A 17102-nucleotide genomic window follows, 5' to 3' on the forward strand; every position below is an offset into this window, starting at 1 on the left:
TGTGTCTGTTCTCTGCTGCAAGTGAACACGATGCAACAGCAATGAGCCTGTGGAGAAACAGTGTCACTGTCACTCTGGATAACCTGCAGTGCACATTACAGTCAACAGTAGAAGCTGCAGAGAAAAGTGTTGACAGAGTGACTGGAAACACTGTGGGATGTTTCTAAATTCTTCAAATGTCATTTTATGTGAGAAAATGGATTTTTCCAAACTCAGATTAAATTCTGACAATTCTAGTTCCCTTTGCACTGTTTTTGTCACTCTAATGCAGAAGTGGTTGGATTAACTATAACAACTTCACTCAGATCATTTATTAAAAGACTGAGATCAAAGTCTTTTCTGTACCTGTGACTCTGTAACTCTGGAGACTGCAGCTGTTTTTCTTAGAATTGTTTTATGTGACACACGATATGATGAACCAGACTTTTAGTGGGGACATAATAATCCTGGAGAGGCTACAGGTCACCCCCAAGACCTCCATCCCTGTTTTCATCCTCGTCCTCCTCATCTACATCTTCATCATGGTGACTAACATCGGTCTGGTAGTTGTGATTTGTAGGAGCAGGAGCCTCCACCAGCCCATGTACCTGCTCTTCTGCAACATGAGTATTAATAATGTGTTTGGGGCCACAATAATTGTTCCTCAAGTACTCAGAGATCTGTTGTTGAACTCAGAGCGGTACATTTATTACACTGACTGTGTCTTTCAGGTTGTTTGTGTTCATCTACATGCATGTGCCTCCCACACAGTTCTCATGGTCATGGCCTTTGATCGGTACGTGGCCATCTGTAACCCCCTGCGTTACGCCACCATCATGACCAACGGGATGGTGGTGAAACTGTCTGTGGGGGCCTGGGCAACAGCCTTTGTGTTGGTGATGAGCCTTGTGGGCCTCAGTGTTCGCTTGTCACGCTGCAGGTCAGTTATATCACATCCATTCTGTGACAACGCCTCCTTGTTCAAACTGTCCTGTGAAGATATCTCCGTTAATAGCATCTACGGCCTCGTCTACACCGTGGTCCTGCTGGGCTCCTCTATGTGCAGCGTAACACTCACCTATGTGAGGATCACTATGGTGTGTCTGAGCAGCAAGAACAAGGCCATGAACAGCAAAGCTCTGCAGACCTGTGCCACCCACCTGGCTGTGTACATCATGCTCCTGGTGTCGGGCTTCATCATCGTCATTCTGCACCGTTTCCCTGAGCTGTCGGACCACAGGAAAGCAGCAGCTGTCCTGGGACACATTGCACTGCCTGCACTCAATGCTGTTATCTATGGGCTGCAAATTAAAGAGATCAGGCACAGGATTAAGGCTTTGTTCCACAACAGCAAAGTGGCTGTAATGGCTGCAAAATGACACAGTGTGATCTGAGAGCTGAGCCAAATGTAAAGAAATTTGCACTGATGCTTAAACAGGAGGGTAATATTTGCTGGGGTGGAAATCAGTGAACACATTTCTGCATGGACGATGTTGATGCTGCATTAAAATGCAGCAGAGTAGAAGAAAAACTGTCCCCTCTTATATTACGTATGAATCATTTCTGGTAATAAATGAAACTATATATATATATTGAGTGTAGATGTGCAGTTTTATTGATAGAAATTGATTATACAGCACGATGCAAAGTGAAGGGTGTGAACACTTTCTGAAGCCAACATAAATAAACTTCACATCATGGTTCAGAGTATCAGCAGTTGACAGCTCTGCTCCTCTCGACACCCGAAACATAAAGTCAGATCAACTCAGTCATCGATGTTCTGGTACCAAGAACACACATGAACCAGCCTGTACTCAATAATGCTGTTTGTTATGGCCAATTCATGACTAGCACCACTGTCCAATAACAAAACACCAAGTCACATCAGGGAGGCTGTTCCTCCCCATCACCTCATCCAGATTTCTCCATCACGTGTCCAGGTGTCCTTTTCAGAAGACCTGAAACTCTGAACTGCTGTTCAGCACATAAGTGGGCAAAGCATAGAGTTTAATCCAGAGCTTCAATGAGGGTATCCAGAAGATTGTCCAGGGACACACACAGCAGGCAAAGACTGGATTAGGACTGATATTGTGCAAATACACACAACTGAAAACGTGAAAGGGTCTAGGGGGTCGTGGGGGGCTGGTTTATGGAGCTGGCTGCTGGTCAGGCTGCAACACTGTCTGAGGTCTAGCTGCTCCCGAGTTAGGCCGCTGAGGCTTTGGCTGGGACCTAACAGTTCCAACCTGCAGCCAGGTGTCCTGAACATTAAATCCACCAGGAAGGACAGCCTGGTCCTTTAGATCCTTTTTATAGCCTGTCCCTCAGCCCTGGTCAGAGACTGGGGATCGGAAGAAAACAGGGAGCCCAGGGCTGAAACACATTGGGAGACTGGGGCAGACAATGAAGTTCACTGAGTGGCAAACTGGAAGGTTGCTGGCAGAGCAGAGAGAGGAGCAGGCTGGAAGCCAGCTGTAGTCCAGACTGTAAAACTCGAGCAGAGAGGACGCAGGGGATATTAAATTCCAGAGAGGATTCAGGGGACTCTGTGTGGACCGTAGCCCCTCAAGCCTGACCTGGTGAAGGCCATGAACTGCACCACGCCGTGCTCCCACATCAGCCATGGTTGGTCCTGACATACAGTAGCTGCTCGATGCAGGAGCAGGCATCATAATCTGATTGAGGTCGGTGGTGGTTTTCAGCAAACACTCTGTAGCCCCAAACCCCTCGAGCTCTCTGGCTCTGCCTGCTGGGTCCATAACTGGCCCGTTTGTAATGTCAGGTTTGAAACAAAGTTGAGGACGCAGACAGAGCACAGGGACAGCAGGGACTCAATAGTGCAAATTCAATCAAAATCGAAGCTGAGGACAAATACTTGAGAGAACACAAAACTACACAGGAAGACCCCAGATCAAGCATTAGTAAGATTTTTATCCAAGGAGCTGTGATGTTGTCACCAGTTTTAAACCCCAAGTTGCCCCTGGTGGCTGATCCATCGGTGTGTGAGTGTGTGAGTGAATGGACAAATAGTGTAAAAAGCACAAAGAGTACACTTGAGTGTAGCAAAGTGCTATTCAAATATAAGATAATTTACCATTTAACATAAACTTCTGAAGAAATACTGTGGAATCCACCCCAGTCATGTGAAACCCCATGAACCCAGTGGACAGCACCCCGGAAACCTCTGATCAACAAAGTTAACTTCAGTGAAAAACACATCAGCCTTCCCTGAAGTTGAATCAAAGTTAAAAACTCCAGAGAGCTAAGCCCACAGGCTGAGTGTGTTGTGCACGTATAAAATGTGCCACCCCGTCTGTGGTGCGGCTGGAGGAGCGCCGTGTCAGCAGAGGTAAACCTGAAGCCCACTTAGTTTCAGGATGTTGTCCAGCGGTTGCTTAATGTTCTGTGTGCTGTATCTGCTGTGTTGTGCTGAAAAAAGTATTATTAGCAGCAGGAAAATGACATGGAATATAAGCAGGAATCTGATGTTTTACTGCAAAAATGAAAGAACTCAATATTACTCAGTGAAGCACGATGAATGTTTAGAGGAGCTTTGATTTAAATCTTCAGATTCGCTCCATGGACAGTAAAAATACACTGTGTGTGACTGCAAAGCTGTGAAATTCATGTTCTAACAGATCAATGCACTAATATTGAGAAGACTGAATATTAGTTTTACCTGAGGTTGTTCAACATCCTCACCAACACACTGACACAGTGTTTATTTGACTGGTCTGTCTGCTGAAAATACATGTCTCCAGGTAAGTCCCAATCTGGTTTTCATAAAATCCACTCTCCTGAAACGGTCCTACTTAGGGTTTCTAATGACATTCTGATGGCTGCTGATGCAGGTGACTGCACAGTGTTGGTTCTGCTGGATCTTAGCAGAGCATTCGACACTGTTGACCACTGCAATTTGCTTATATAGCTTCAATTCCCAAGTTAATATTTCCAGGTTCCTCCTAATTGTGTCTCTAGGACCTTATATGTCCCTTTGTCCCGAGGTGTACCACAAGGCTCCATGCTTGGCCCTCTGCTGTTCAGCCCATATATGCTACCTCTTTGTGAGATTATTAAGAGTTTTACATAAACTATCAGTTCCACAAGAATTGGCTATCCTACATTTATAAATGGATGGCTGACAACTTTTTACAACTTAATAATGATAAAACTGAGATGTTTATCTTTTCCCTGGACAAAATTGTACCTAAAATTAAGCAGGTTATGCGGGACTTAACACTCTCTGACTGCAGTAATATAAAAAACCTGGGTATTATCTTTGACAGAGCTTTATGTTTTAACAATCATGTAAAGTCTGTTGTTCGTTCGTGTTTTTTCCATCTCAGGAACATTGTGCAGATTAGATCATTAGTCTCAAAAAAAGAGATGGAGATGCTCATTCATGCCTTTATCTCATCACATTTGGACTACTTGCAATGTTCTTTATACCTGTTTGAACAAAGCTTCCTTGGATCCACTTCAACTTATACAGAATGCAGCTGTAAGGCTTTTGACTAACTCTAGCAAGAGGTCACATATTTCTCCCATACTTAAAGACCTTCACTAGATTCCAATTGCTTTTAGAGTGCAATTTAACATTATAGTTATTATTTACAGAGCCACGGTCAAGCATCTTCCTATATTCAGGATCTACTATACACTCATTCTCCTGGTCGGCCTTTGAGGTCTTCTAACCTTGATCTTTTAACTATCCCCCGAACACGTCTTGTGACAAAGGGTGATCGCTCTTGTTGTGCTGTGGCCCCAAGGCACTGGAATTCTCTACCCTTAATATTGAGATATATGGACTCTGTAGACTCTTAAAAAACACCTAAAGATGCACCTTTTTGGTCTAGCTTTCAGTTAGTAGTATAGTCAGCCAGTCATTCATTTTCATCTTTTATTGGTCATGATCTTTTCTGGTTTTGACTCTGTTCTTTGTTTGTTTGTTTTATTGTATATTTGACTGTATGTATGCTTGACTTGTTTTATTGATATTATTGTGAAGGACTTTGTGACTTTTGTTTGTGAAAGGTGCTATATACATACATTTTACTTACTTACTTAGAGGGGCCAGTGGTGTCCAGGACTGTCACATTTCTGTCAGTACTGCCAATACTGAAACCTGCATTTGGATCCTTCTCATATTTGATGCAAACTCTGTCTGTAACTGTGATGAGTTAATCAGCGAGGGATGCTGCTGGGTGCTGAGTATCAATGGTTGCCGAGCAACAGTTGACCTGTTAACGTTCAATGCAGCAGCTGACGGCGACCGAAGCACCAAATAAAAGTGTGTGCTGTCTGGGTCGGGTTCTGGGGGTGGAGGGAAGTTTGTGCTGTACGAGCTGACACAAACCTCTGCTACTGCATCACTGTGTGTTTCAGACATTAGAAACTGGGTTGATGTCTAAAGCAGGGAAATGCTGTGTAGCTTACAGAACAGTGCTCACTGAGGTGGAGGATACAGTCTGTTGTGCTCAATGTGTCGAATCTCATGTTCTATCAGGAAACTTTGCACTTTGCTTCTCTGCTCAGCCAGATGAGAGAGAGGTTTGGTTTTATCTGCCATGTGTCTGTTCTCTGCTGCAAGTGAACACGATGCAACAGCAATGAGCCTGTGGAGAAACAGTGTCACTGTCACTCTGGATAACCTGCAGTGCACATTACAGTCAACAGTAGAAGCTGCAGAGAAAAGTGTTGACAGAGTGACTGGAAACACTGTGGGATGTTTCTAAATTCTTCAAATGTCATTTTATGTGAGAAAATGGATTTTTCCAAACTCAGATTAAATTCTGACAATTCTAGTTCCCTTTGCACTGTTTTTGTCACTCTAATGCAGAAGTGGTTGGATTAACTATAACAACTTCACTCAGATCATTTATTAAAAGACTGAGATCAAAGTCTTTTCTGTACCTGTGACTCTGTAACTCTGGAGACTGCAGCTGTTTTTCTTAGAATTGTTTTATGTGACACACGATATGATGAACCAGACTTTTAGTGGGGACATAATAATCCTGGAGAGGCTACAGGTCACCCCCAAGACCTCCATCCCTGTTTTCATCCTCGTCCTCCTCATCTACATCTTCATCATGGTGACTAACATCGGTCTGGTAGTTGTGATTTGTAGGAGCAGGAGCCTCCACCAGCCCATGTACCTGCTCTTCTGCAACATGAGTATTAATAATGTGTTTGGGGCCACAATAATTGTTCCTCAAGTACTCAGAGATCTGTTGTTGAACTCAGAGCGGTACATTTATTACACTGACTGTGTCTTTCAGGTTGTTTGTGTTCATCTACATGCATGTGCCTCCCACACAGTTCTCATGGTCATGGCCTTTGATCGGTACGTGGCCATCTGTAACCCCCTGCGTTACGCCACCATCATGACCAACGGGATGGTGGTGAAACTGTCTGTGGGGGCCTGGGCAACAGCCTTTGTGTTGGTGATGAGCCTTGTGGGCCTCAGTGTTCGCTTGTCACGCTGCAGGTCAGTTATATCACATCCATTCTGTGACAACGCCTCCTTGTTCAAACTGTCCTGTGAAGATATCTCCGTTAATAACATCTACGGCCTCGTCTACACCGTGGTCCTGCTGGGCTCCTCTATGTGCAGCGTAACACTCACCTATGTGAGGATCACTATGGTGTGTCTGAGCAGCAAGAAAAAGGCCATGAACAGCAAAGCTCTGCAGACCTGTGCCACCCACCTGGCTGTGTACATCATGCTCCTGGTGTTGGGCTTCATCATCGTCATTCTGCACCGTTTCCCTGAGCTGTCGGACCACAGGAAAGCAGCAGCTGTCCTGGGACACATTGCACTGCCTGCACTCAATGCTGTTATCTATGGGCTGCAAATTAAAGAGATCAGGCACAGGATTAAGGCTTTGTTCCACAACAGCAAAGTGGCTGTAATGGCTGCAAAATGACACAGTGTGATCTGAGAGCTGAGCCAAATGTAAAGACATTTGCACTGATGCTTAAACAGGAGGGTAATATTTGCTGGGGTGGAAATCAGTGAACACATTTCTGCATGGACGATGTTGATGCTGCGTTAAAATGCAGCAGAGTAGAAGAAAAACTGTCCCCTCTTATATTACGTATGAATCATTTCTGGTAATAAATGAAACTATATATATATATTGAGTGTAGATGTGCAGTTTTATTGATAGAAATTGATTATACAGCACGATGCAAAGTGAAGGGTGTGAACACTTTCTGAAGCCAACATAAATAAACTTCACATCATGGTTCAGAGTATCAGCAGTTGACAGCTCTGCTCCTCTCGACACCCGAAACATAAAGTCAGATCAACTCAGTCATCGATGTTCTGGTACCAAGAACACACATGAACCAGCCTGTACTCAATAATGCTGTTTGTTATGGCCAATTCATGACTAGCACCACTGTCCAATAACAAAACACCAAGTCACATCAGGGAGGCTGTTCCTCCCCATCACCTCATCCAGATTTCTCCATCACGTGTCCAGGTGTCCTTTTCAGAAGACCTGAAACTCTGAACTGCTGTTCAGCACATAAGTGGGCAAAGCATAGAGTTTAATCCAGAGCTTCAATGAGGGTATCCAGAAGATTGTCCAGGGACACACACAGCAGGCAAAGACTGGATTAGGACTGATATTGTGCAAATACACACAACTGAAAACGTGAAAGGGTCTAGGGGGTCGTGGGGGGCTGGTTTATGGAGCTGGCTGCTGGTCAGGCTGCAACACTGTCTGAGGTCTAGCTGCTCCCGAGTTAGGCCGCTGAGGCTTTGGCTGGGACCTAACAGTTCCAACCTGCAGCCAGGTGTCCTGAACATTAAATCCACCAGGAAGGACAGCCTGGTCCTTTAGATCCTTTTTATAGCCTGTCCCTCAGCCCTGGTCAGAGACTGGGGATCGGAAGAAAACAGGGAGCCCAGGGCTGAAACACATTGGGAGACTGGGGCAGACAATGAAGTTCACTGAGTGGCAAACTGGAAGGTTGCTGGCAGAGCAGAGAGAGGAGCAGGCTGGAAGCCAGCTGTAGTCCAGACTGTAAAACTCGAGCAGAGAGGACGCAGGGGATATTAAATTCCAGAGAGGATTCAGGGGACTCTGTGTGGACCGTAGCCCCTCAAGCCTGACCTGGTGAAGGCCATGAACTGCACCACGCCGTGCTCCCACATCAGCCATGGTTGGTCCTGACATACAGTAGCTGCTCGATGCAGGAGCAGGCATCATAATCTGATTGAGGTCGGTGGTGGTTTTCAGCAAACACTCTGTAGCCCCAAACCCCTCGAGCTCTCTGGCTCTGCCTGCTGGGTCCATAACTGGCCCGTTTGTAATGTCAGGTTTGAAACAAAGTTGAGGACGCAGACAGAGCACAGGGACAGCAGGGACTCAATAGTGCAAATTCAATCAAAATCGAAGCTGAGGACAAATACTTGAGAGAACACAAAACTACACAGGAAGACCCCAGATCAAGCATTAGTAAGATTTTTATCCAAGGAGCTGTGATGTTGTCACCAGTTTTAAACCCCAAGTTGCCCCTGGTGGCTGATCCATCGGTGTGTGAGTGTGTGAGTGAATGGACAAATAGTGTAAAAAGCACAAAGAGTACACTTGAGTGTAGCAAAGTGCTATTCAAATATAAGATAATTTACCATTTAACATAAACTTCTGAAGAAATACTGTGGAATCCACCCCAGTCATGTGAAACCCCATGAACCCAGTGGACAGCACCCCGGAAACCTCTGATCAACAAAGTTAACTTCAGTGAAAAACACATCAGCCTTCCCTGAAGTTGAATCAAAGTTAAAAACTCCAGAGAGCTAAGCCCACAGGCTGAGTGTGTTGTGCACGTATAAAATGTGCCACCCCGTCTGTGGTGCGGCTGGAGGAGCGCCGTGTCAGCAGAGGTAAACCTGAAGCCCACTTAGTTTCAGGATGTTGTCCAGCGGTTGCTTAATGTTCTGTGTGCTGTATCTGCTGTGTTGTGCTGAAAAAAGTATTATTAGCAGCAGGAAAATGACATGGAATATAAGCAGGAATCTGATGTTTTACTGCAAAAATGAAAGAACTCAATATTACTCAGTGAAGCACGATGAATGTTTAGAGGAGCTTTGATTTAAATCTTCAGATTCGCTCCATGGACAGTAAAAATACGCTGTGTGTGACTGCAAAGCTGTGAAATTCATGTTCTAACAGATCAATGCACTAATATTGAGAAGACTGAATATTAGTTTTACCTGAGGTTGTTCAACATCCTCACCAACACACTGACACAGTGTTTATTTGACTGGTCTGTCTGCTGAAAATACATGTCTCCAGGTTATTACTGTAGGAAAGAATGAAATGTTATTAGGATCTCAACTTTAGCCTCACTAAGGCAGTGTGATGGGATTTAGAACTCACCTCTCTAATCTCATTTTTGATATGACTTGCACAGGAAACTTGGCTTTTTAGTGGAAACTTAGTTTTTGTTTTGATTGGACCTCATGTTGGCAAACATGTTGGATTTAGACTCACGTTCCTGAAGCTAAATGTGTGACTGAACTGTGACATCTGAAGTGTAACTTTGGAGAGACACATTAGTTTCTGCTTCCACAGGTACATGAGTTTGATCCGGTGGATTCTTTTTGAAAATTTTGCCAGTGCTGATAACAAAGCTCATCTGATCTGAATTATTTTACAATTTCAGAAATGATTTTGTTTTAACTTCTGCTTTTAGGTGAGAATTTTAATGTATGTGTTGGTTTGGCTTTGGTGACTTTTGACAGGGGAAACTAAAAAGTTCTGCTGCTACAGAGCTGATATTGTGAATGATGCAAATTTTTACATCAGAGAAGTGAAAACAAACTTTTCTCCATGAAATGTTGTTTTGACATCGTTAAGCTTGTATCTTAGCACCTGTGGAAACGTTCACAGGCTGGAAAAGCCTCAAACTCACCAAAACAGGGGAGACATTTTCTGATGGCTGCATTACATGGACACATCTGTTCTGTGTTCAGTAGTGTTAGTTTGAGGATGATGCCAGGTATTTGTATTTTAAGCTGAACCAAACTAAGGCTCCGTTTGAAATATTAAAGGACCTTAGATGTTATTTCTACAATGATTTCTTTTTGCTCTATAACATCGTCACTTTGACAGACTGGGCTTTGATAACAAACACAGTGTTGAGTCTGTCTGTGATCCTCCCTCTGCAGTATGGAGAATAAATCTTCAAATCTGGATATTCTACAGCTGGAGGGGTTAAAGATCAGCCCTGAATCAGCCATTCCATCTTTCATCATCTTGCTCCTCATCTACATCTTCATCATTGTGTCCAACATCAGCCTTGTGGTCCTGATCTTCATGGACAGGAGCCTCCACCAGCCCATGTACCTGCTCTTCTGCAACCTGAGTATTAATGACGTGTTTGGGGCCACGATCGTCATTCCTCGCACACTGAGTGATGTTTTGACTCCAGTGACACAGCGATACATTCATTACTATGAGTGTGTCATTCAGGCCTTCTGTACTCACTTTTATGGAGGCACCTCCCACACAGTTCTCATGGTCATGGCCTTTGATCGCTACATGGCCATCTGTAACCCTCTCCGATACGCCACCATCATGACCAAAAGGATGGTGGTGGTGCTGTCGGTGTCGGCCTGGGGGGTAGCCTTCGCTTTGATTGTAATTCTCTTGAGCCTCACTGTCCGCTTGTCACGCTGCAGGCGCATGATAGAGAACGTATTTTGTGACAATGCTTCTTTATTCAAGTTGTCCTGTGAAAACGTTCTCATCAACCACATCTACGGCCTCGGCAGCGCCATGGCCACCATGACCTGCTCGCTTTGTAGCATGATGTTCACCTATGTGAGGATCACCATGGTGTGTCTGAGCAGCAAGAACAAGAAGAGGAACAGCAAAGCTCTGCAGACCTGTGCCACCCACCTGACTGTGTACATCATCATGTTGTTTTCAGGCTTCATCATCATCCTCCTCCATCGTTTCCCTGATCTATCAGACCAAAGGAAGCTGGCGGCCATGTTGTTCCATGTGGTTCCTCCATCGTTAAATGCTGTCATTTACGGGCTGCAAATCAAAGCAATCAGAGAAAAAATTTACATCATATTTATGGGGAAAAAGAAGTGAATGTACACAGATGGTATTGGAATATTGTTAGTCCAGGTAGTACATAAGTAAATGTCCAGTTGTGCAACTCAGATATCTGTGCTCTCAACTGGACTCAGCATTTGGTTCTGTTAAGGGTCCGGGTCCACGTTCATAAAAAAGTCCTTCTGGATCTTATATCTTTCCTCATTCTTTCCCATAGTCAGGTAGCAGGCTTTTCATTATCAGCCATTCCTGGCTGTCACTGCAGCTTGACAAAAGGTTTGGATTTTGCCAGGCACAATTAGTGAAGCATAAGGCTCAGATTTATTTTTCAGTAAACATTATTTGGTGCAGGTTAAAAAGTACTTTGCAGTGCTTACTAATAATATCACTTACATGTAGCACATGAAATATAAATATATTTAATTCCTAAAAGATTTTGCATATGTAAGAGCTTAGCCCTCTGCACATTTCTTATGTTTTCTGTTTATGTTGATATTTTTTACCATAATCAGACAATAATATGTTTAGGGGCTGTCTCGTCCTAAATAAAGAGCTGTCAATCATTTGGGGCCGATAGCTCTTCTGTTTATATGCTAACACATTGAAAGTATTTAAAAACTGAATAAACTTCAAATTGCTGTCAGCAGTACTTTATGGACATGAACCCAGTAGATGTGATGATCGTTTGGAGCACAGCCTCCAGCCTCTTTACTCCAAAGTATTTCATTAGAGACATTTCTTCAATTTATATCATTGAATGAAATGAAGAGAAACTATGCTTCATTTTTTCTTACAGTGGGTTTTGTATATGTATAATAATAAAGACAATATTTATACATTCATTTGTCACTGATGCTTCCTGCATTAAATTTCATCATCACACCCCATGATTGAGCTTTTGTGACCCAGGTCCAGGTTCTGTTCTGCTCATTTGGGCTCTCTGTTTGTACAACAACAACAACAACAACAACAATAATAATAATAATAAGAAGAAGAAGAATTAGAATTTTATTTATAAAGCACTTTTCTTACAAAGTACAAAGTGCTATACCATTTCTTGAATATCATTCAGACACGTGAGAAGAGAACTTAACACAGAGATACAGTTGTGTGTCATCAGCATAGCAATGGAAAGAGCCATCATGTCTGCAGATGACATCACCCAGGGGCAACACGTAAACAGAAAATAGTATTGGACTGAGAATCGATCCTGGAGATTCACCATACTTTATATTGCAAAAGGAAAATATAAAATCATTGAATGAAACCCAAGACTTACTCTTTTGTAACCTTGGCCAGATGTGTGCCTTGCCACAATTCTGTCTCTGAGCTCCTTGGGCAGTTCCTTCGACCTCATGATTCTCATTTGCTCTGACATGCACTGTGAGCTGTAAGGTCTTATATAGACAGGTGTGTGCCTTTCCTAATCAAGTCCAATCAGTTTAATTAAACACAGCTGGACTCCAATGAAGGAGCAGAACCATCTCAAGGAGGATCAGAAGAAATGGACAGCATGTGAGTTAAATATGAGTGTCACTGCAAAGGGTCTGAATACTTATGACCATGTGATATTTCAGTTTTTCTTTTTTAATAAATTTGCAAAAATTTCTACATTTCTGTTTTTTTCTGTCAAGATGGGGTGCTGAGTGTACATTAATGAGAAATAAAATGAACTTTTTTGATTTTGGCAAATGGCTGCAATGACACAAAGAGTGAAAAATTTAAAGGGGTCTGAATACTTTCCGTACCCACTGTAAATATTAGAATTATTCAAATATCAGGGGCCTATAGAGTATAACTGCTGGATTTTGTATAATTGTCACGACCTTTCACCCCACTAGTGACAGCCCTGAATCCAAGTGAGTGGCCGGAGTCCAAAAAGCCTTAATCCAGCAATGGGGGATAATCCAGGGGGAAACATCTATAAGCCCCAACAAAGGACAGACTGATCCAAGACAGACAACAGGGGTCAAAACAACTACTGACTTATTATATTTAAAATAGAAAACAGTAAGAGACACACCAGACCACAGGAAAGACTACAAAATAAAGGTCCACAAACAGGAAATGAGATTTTACTTCTGTCTGGTTTAGCTGGCTGTCCAGAGGAAGATGATCCTGTCATACTTTGTATAGGCAAGTGTAGTTTAAATTCTTTTTTATGCCATTTACAGTGTTAATTTTGACAGCAGATTTTAATTTAGTTTTAGTCATAGTCATTTGACTAAAATGCAGTTTTAGTTTTAGCCATATTTTAGTCATCTGCTTTGTTTTAGTTTTAGTCCAGTTTTAGTCGACTAAAATATATTGGGTTTGATTTAAGTGTAATTTAGTAAAACTATTGTAATATACAAAATATTCTAAATTAGGATTAAATGAAAAAAAGTTTCATTAAATATATATGGAATATAGCCTTTCCGTAAAAGACCAAAAATTAGATATGCATCGTTTATAACCTGCATATTCTTCATTCTTTAAAGCAAAAGAGCAACTCCAAAATATTAAAGAGAAAAACTGTATTTAGCAGTAATGTCATTGCATCAAAGATTAAACTGACCCATATATCTTCTCTTTGTTTTCTCCAGCTGTTGCCATTTCATTATAGTTTAAGTCAGACACAAACCCAGTGTGGGCTATGATGATATCGTGTACTTGCGCATCCCGCGTCACTAGGTGGATTAGTTACTTTTCAAATTTGTGTCTAAGAAGATTAACTCTGACTGGATCTTTTCTAAAAACGTCCCTCACATTTTCATCTAATTTTTATTAGTCAAGGAAAATGTCAATATATTATTATTTAGTTTTCGTCGTCGTCACTTAATTTTTATTTAGTTAACGTCTAGTTTTTGTCAGTGAAAACTTGTCATTGACGAAAATTATAACGAAAATACTTTGTCAACAAAATTAACACTGGTCATTTAAGACCACAACATGTGATAGATTCAGATTCTGCAGCAATCATGGTCCTTTTCTGTAACTTAATCAGAGTGGAAAGACACTGTGTGGTGCATATTTTCTAATGTTTGTGTTTGGATTGTTAATATCAACAATAACCGATGCAAGAAATGCTTCTTTGCATCATCAGCTGTAGCTACAGCAACACAGAGTTCCATGCTCTAACTTGGTGACAATCTACATATGGATTTTAGTCAAACGTGCTTCAACAACACGTGTCCAATGGCAACAAGGAGCAACAAACAGAAAGATGATGTCATGGATAGAAAGTGTTCAGGGATCAATGACACAATCAGCCCTGGACCTCCAGGAGCCTCATTCAGCTTATAAAGAGTGTGGGCCCAGGTCTGAGAGGGGCTTCATGTCAACGGAGGTAAGCATGAGACACACACTCACACACAGTCGACAAATGACGCTGCTGTTTGTTCACTGCATAATGCCAACCAGCTTAGTGATGACCGACTCATTATGTGTGTTGTAGATTCCAAAACCAGAAATCACCTTTCATGCTTAAGTTCCCTTCAATTTGATGAGACTAGAAAGATGAGTGTTGTTGTTATCGCTCTGTGCAGTTTGTGATGTGTTTTGTGGAGAATGAACACAATGAAATCTTGACAACATGAAAACAACTGAAACGGGAAGAAAAGAATAGAAATGCTATGAAATGCTGCAAACAGCATCACAGCTTCTGCTGCAAAACCAAGTGTTTGAAATGATTGTGTTGAAATGGAGCAATGAAGAGCTGTGGTGATGGTGTTTTCAGCTGCAGCTGTAGCAGCCTGTTCCACATTCAGCCCAAACGATTTGAAGATTCAGCTGCTTTAAAACCAGCCTGTCAAAGCTTTGTGGATTTGAAGCTACACGGCAGTGACTTCCAACCATGTGCCACTGAAAACTGTGTCTGTAGACTTTTATTTTCAGACCTTTCAGCAGTTTTACAAATCTGATGAGCACATTTCTGTCCTTTCCATAAGGAGACAGTTTGTGTGCTTCACTCCTGAATCATGGCACCGTGACACCGTCACCTTTTCTACACAATCCAGTACATTAGAGCTGTTTTTGTGTTACTGAGAGCCTCCACATGTGAACTCTTTAATGCATAAAGCTTCTGATGGTTTGAACATGTTCATGACATATTTTGATCATAGTTTTATGTCTCAGTGTGACGTCCTGAGGTTTCTGTGTTTCTGTGGCTCATTAAATCAAAGTCATATCTGAAATGGAAATGTTCTATTGACTCTTGAAGCAGTGAATCCTTCTCAGTGTGTTTGGTTTGAATGACAACCTGCAGACACATGGATCTTAGTGACACAAACCAGAACTGTGCTGTTTCACACTATGTCTGGATACGACATTAATTCATGACTCACTTCAGTTTCAAACTGTTTTTAAATGTCTGATAACCATTTGCATGGCAGTTCTCTCCTTCAGAGTTTTTGTTTTTACTGTATGAATATTTTCATTATTGGAAGTCCTGGATTTCCACAATAGGCCTTTACTTTGAAGGAGCAGTATATTCAGTTGTGTCCTGTTCACTTTACTGAATCTTACTGTTCAGTCAGAAGTGAATCGATGTCCAGACTTGAGGAACAATCGTTCAACACTTTGTGCATATTAGTGCAAATCACTTTTTCTCCCAGAACAGCTCTCCTTTTTTACATGCTGCTGCTGATGTGTTTCAGAAACCAGTTCTTCCATTGTATCTGAGCTTCATTATATTTGCCCAGTTATTGGTGTGTTCAGGTACACTGGGACTTTGACCAACAGGGTTATGTATTTGATCTTAAAGGCCATTTCTGTTCTTCTCTCTCATTCAGCCCAGGCTTTAATTAACCCTCAGCACTATGGAGAACCAAACTTTGGGTAAACATATCCTGCTCCTGGAGGGGCTACAGGTCACCCCTCAGTCCTCCACCCCTGCCTTCATCCTCCTCCTCCTCATCTACATCTTCATCATGGTGTTTAATATCAGCCTTGTGGTCCTGATCTTCATGGACAGGAGCCTCCACCAGCCCATGTACCTGCTCTTCTGCAACCTGAGTATTAATGACGTGTTCGGGGCCACGGCCATCATTCCTCGCTTGCTGAGTGACATGTTGATTCCAAGTACAGAGCGGTACATTCACTACATCGACTGTGTCCTTCAGGCTTTTTGTGCTCACTTTAATGCAGGCGCCTCCCACACAGTTCTCATGGTCATGGCCTTTGATCGGTATGTGGCCATCTGTAATCCCCTGCGTTACGCCAGCATCATGACCAACAGGATGGTGGTGAAGCTGTCGGTGTCGGCCTGGGGGGTCGTTTTTGTGATGGTGCTGATCCTCATTGGACTCAGTGTCCGCCTATCACGCTGCAGGTGGATCATAGCCGGCCCATTTTGTGACAACGCCTCCCTGTTCAAACTGTCCTGTGAAGATGTCTCCATTAATAACATTTATGGCCTCAGCTACACAGTCGTCCTGCTGGGCTCCTCCATCTGCAGCATCATGCTCACCTATCTGAGGATCACCATGGTGTGTCTGAGCAGCAAGAACAAGGTGATGAACAGCAAAGCTCTGCAGACCTGTGCCACCCACCTGACTGTGTACACCATCATGTTTTTCACAGGTACTCTCATCATCATCCTGCACCGTTTCTCTAACTTATCAGAGCAAAGGAAAGTGGCGTCCATCATGTTACGCACAGTTCCTCCTATTACACACCCTGTTATCTACGGGCTGCAAATCAAAACAGTGCGTCAAAAAATCTTGATCCTGTTTACCAGGAAATCAATGACAGAGTAATGAGCTCAGCACCTGGAGATTGCAGCAGTTTCTTCTACATCCATAGATCTGTCAGAGCGTTTAGTTTAAGCTCATTTATGTCCTATTTAAAATGTAGTTTGCCCATCTGTTAAAATGGTGACAGCAGAGGTCAGAACACAGTTTGTTCAGCAATGGTCTTGGTTTCCTGAATTCTGCAGCTCAGCAAGTTTTTGGTTCCAGTCTCATTTCAGGGGCTACATCCTTCGAAGGACATGGCTTTTGTAGCCCAGAAGGATGAACTATGGGCTGAAACGAACCAAGCCAGTCTGGTGAAGGTGAGACT

At 42.7% G+C, this 17102-nt stretch overlaps 4 protein-coding genes across 5 annotated transcripts; all 4 read left to right on the forward strand.

Moving 5' to 3' along the window:
* The first annotated feature begins 410 nt into the window (after nucleotides 1-410).
* LOC113142603 (olfactory receptor 51E1-like) lies at nucleotides 411-1358 on the forward strand. The gene has a single exon (XM_026327642.1). It carries the CDS (start codon nucleotides 411-413, stop codon nucleotides 1356-1358), a length of 948 nt encoding a protein of 315 aa, XP_026183427.1.
* Nucleotides 1359-5957: 4599 nt separating this feature from the next.
* On the forward strand, nucleotides 5958-6905 carry LOC113142604 (olfactory receptor 51E1-like). The gene has a single exon (XM_026327643.1). The coding sequence runs from the start codon at nucleotides 5958-5960 to the stop codon at nucleotides 6903-6905; it is 948 nt and encodes a 315-aa protein (XP_026183428.1).
* A 3258-nt stretch (nucleotides 6906-10163) lies between these two features.
* LOC113143033 (olfactory receptor 4E1-like) lies at nucleotides 10164-11682 on the forward strand. Of its 2 annotated transcripts, XM_026328476.1 has the most exons (2): nucleotides 10164-11063; nucleotides 11659-11682. In XM_026328476.1, exons 1-2 carry the CDS (start codon nucleotides 10164-10166, stop codon nucleotides 11680-11682), a joined length of 924 nt encoding a protein of 307 aa, XP_026184261.1. The 2 variants fall into 2 exon arrangements, with proteins under 2 accessions (XP_026184261.1, XP_026184260.1); XM_026328475.1 differs by lacking the exon at nucleotides 11659-11682 and having other exon boundaries at nucleotides 10164-11096.
* A 4177-nt stretch (nucleotides 11683-15859) lies between these two features.
* Nucleotides 15860-16798, forward strand: LOC113143051 (olfactory receptor 2F1-like). The gene has a single exon (XM_026328511.1). It carries the CDS (start codon nucleotides 15860-15862, stop codon nucleotides 16796-16798), a length of 939 nt encoding a protein of 312 aa, XP_026184296.1.
* Nucleotides 16799-17102: the final 304 nt, after the last annotated feature.

The sequence above is a fragment of the Mastacembelus armatus genome, chromosome 14 (genome assembly GCF_900324485.2).
Source record: "Mastacembelus armatus chromosome 14, fMasArm1.2, whole genome shotgun sequence".
In the NCBI taxonomy this organism is placed as follows: Eukaryota; Metazoa; Chordata; class Actinopteri; order Synbranchiformes; family Mastacembelidae; genus Mastacembelus; species Mastacembelus armatus.

Excerpts from the sequence above, each read along its gene's own strand:
- LOC113143033 (XM_026328475.1), top strand. The coding sequence starts at position 10,164 with ATGGAGAATAAATCTTCAAATCTGGATATTCTACAGCTGGAGGGGTTA.
- LOC113142604 (XM_026327643.1), top strand. The coding sequence starts at position 5,958 with ATGATGAACCAGACTTTTAGTGGGGACATAATAATCCTGGAGAGGCTA.
- LOC113143051 (XM_026328511.1), top strand. The coding sequence starts at position 15,860 with ATGGAGAACCAAACTTTGGGTAAACATATCCTGCTCCTGGAGGGGCTA.
- LOC113142603 (XM_026327642.1), top strand. The coding sequence starts at position 411 with ATGATGAACCAGACTTTTAGTGGGGACATAATAATCCTGGAGAGGCTA.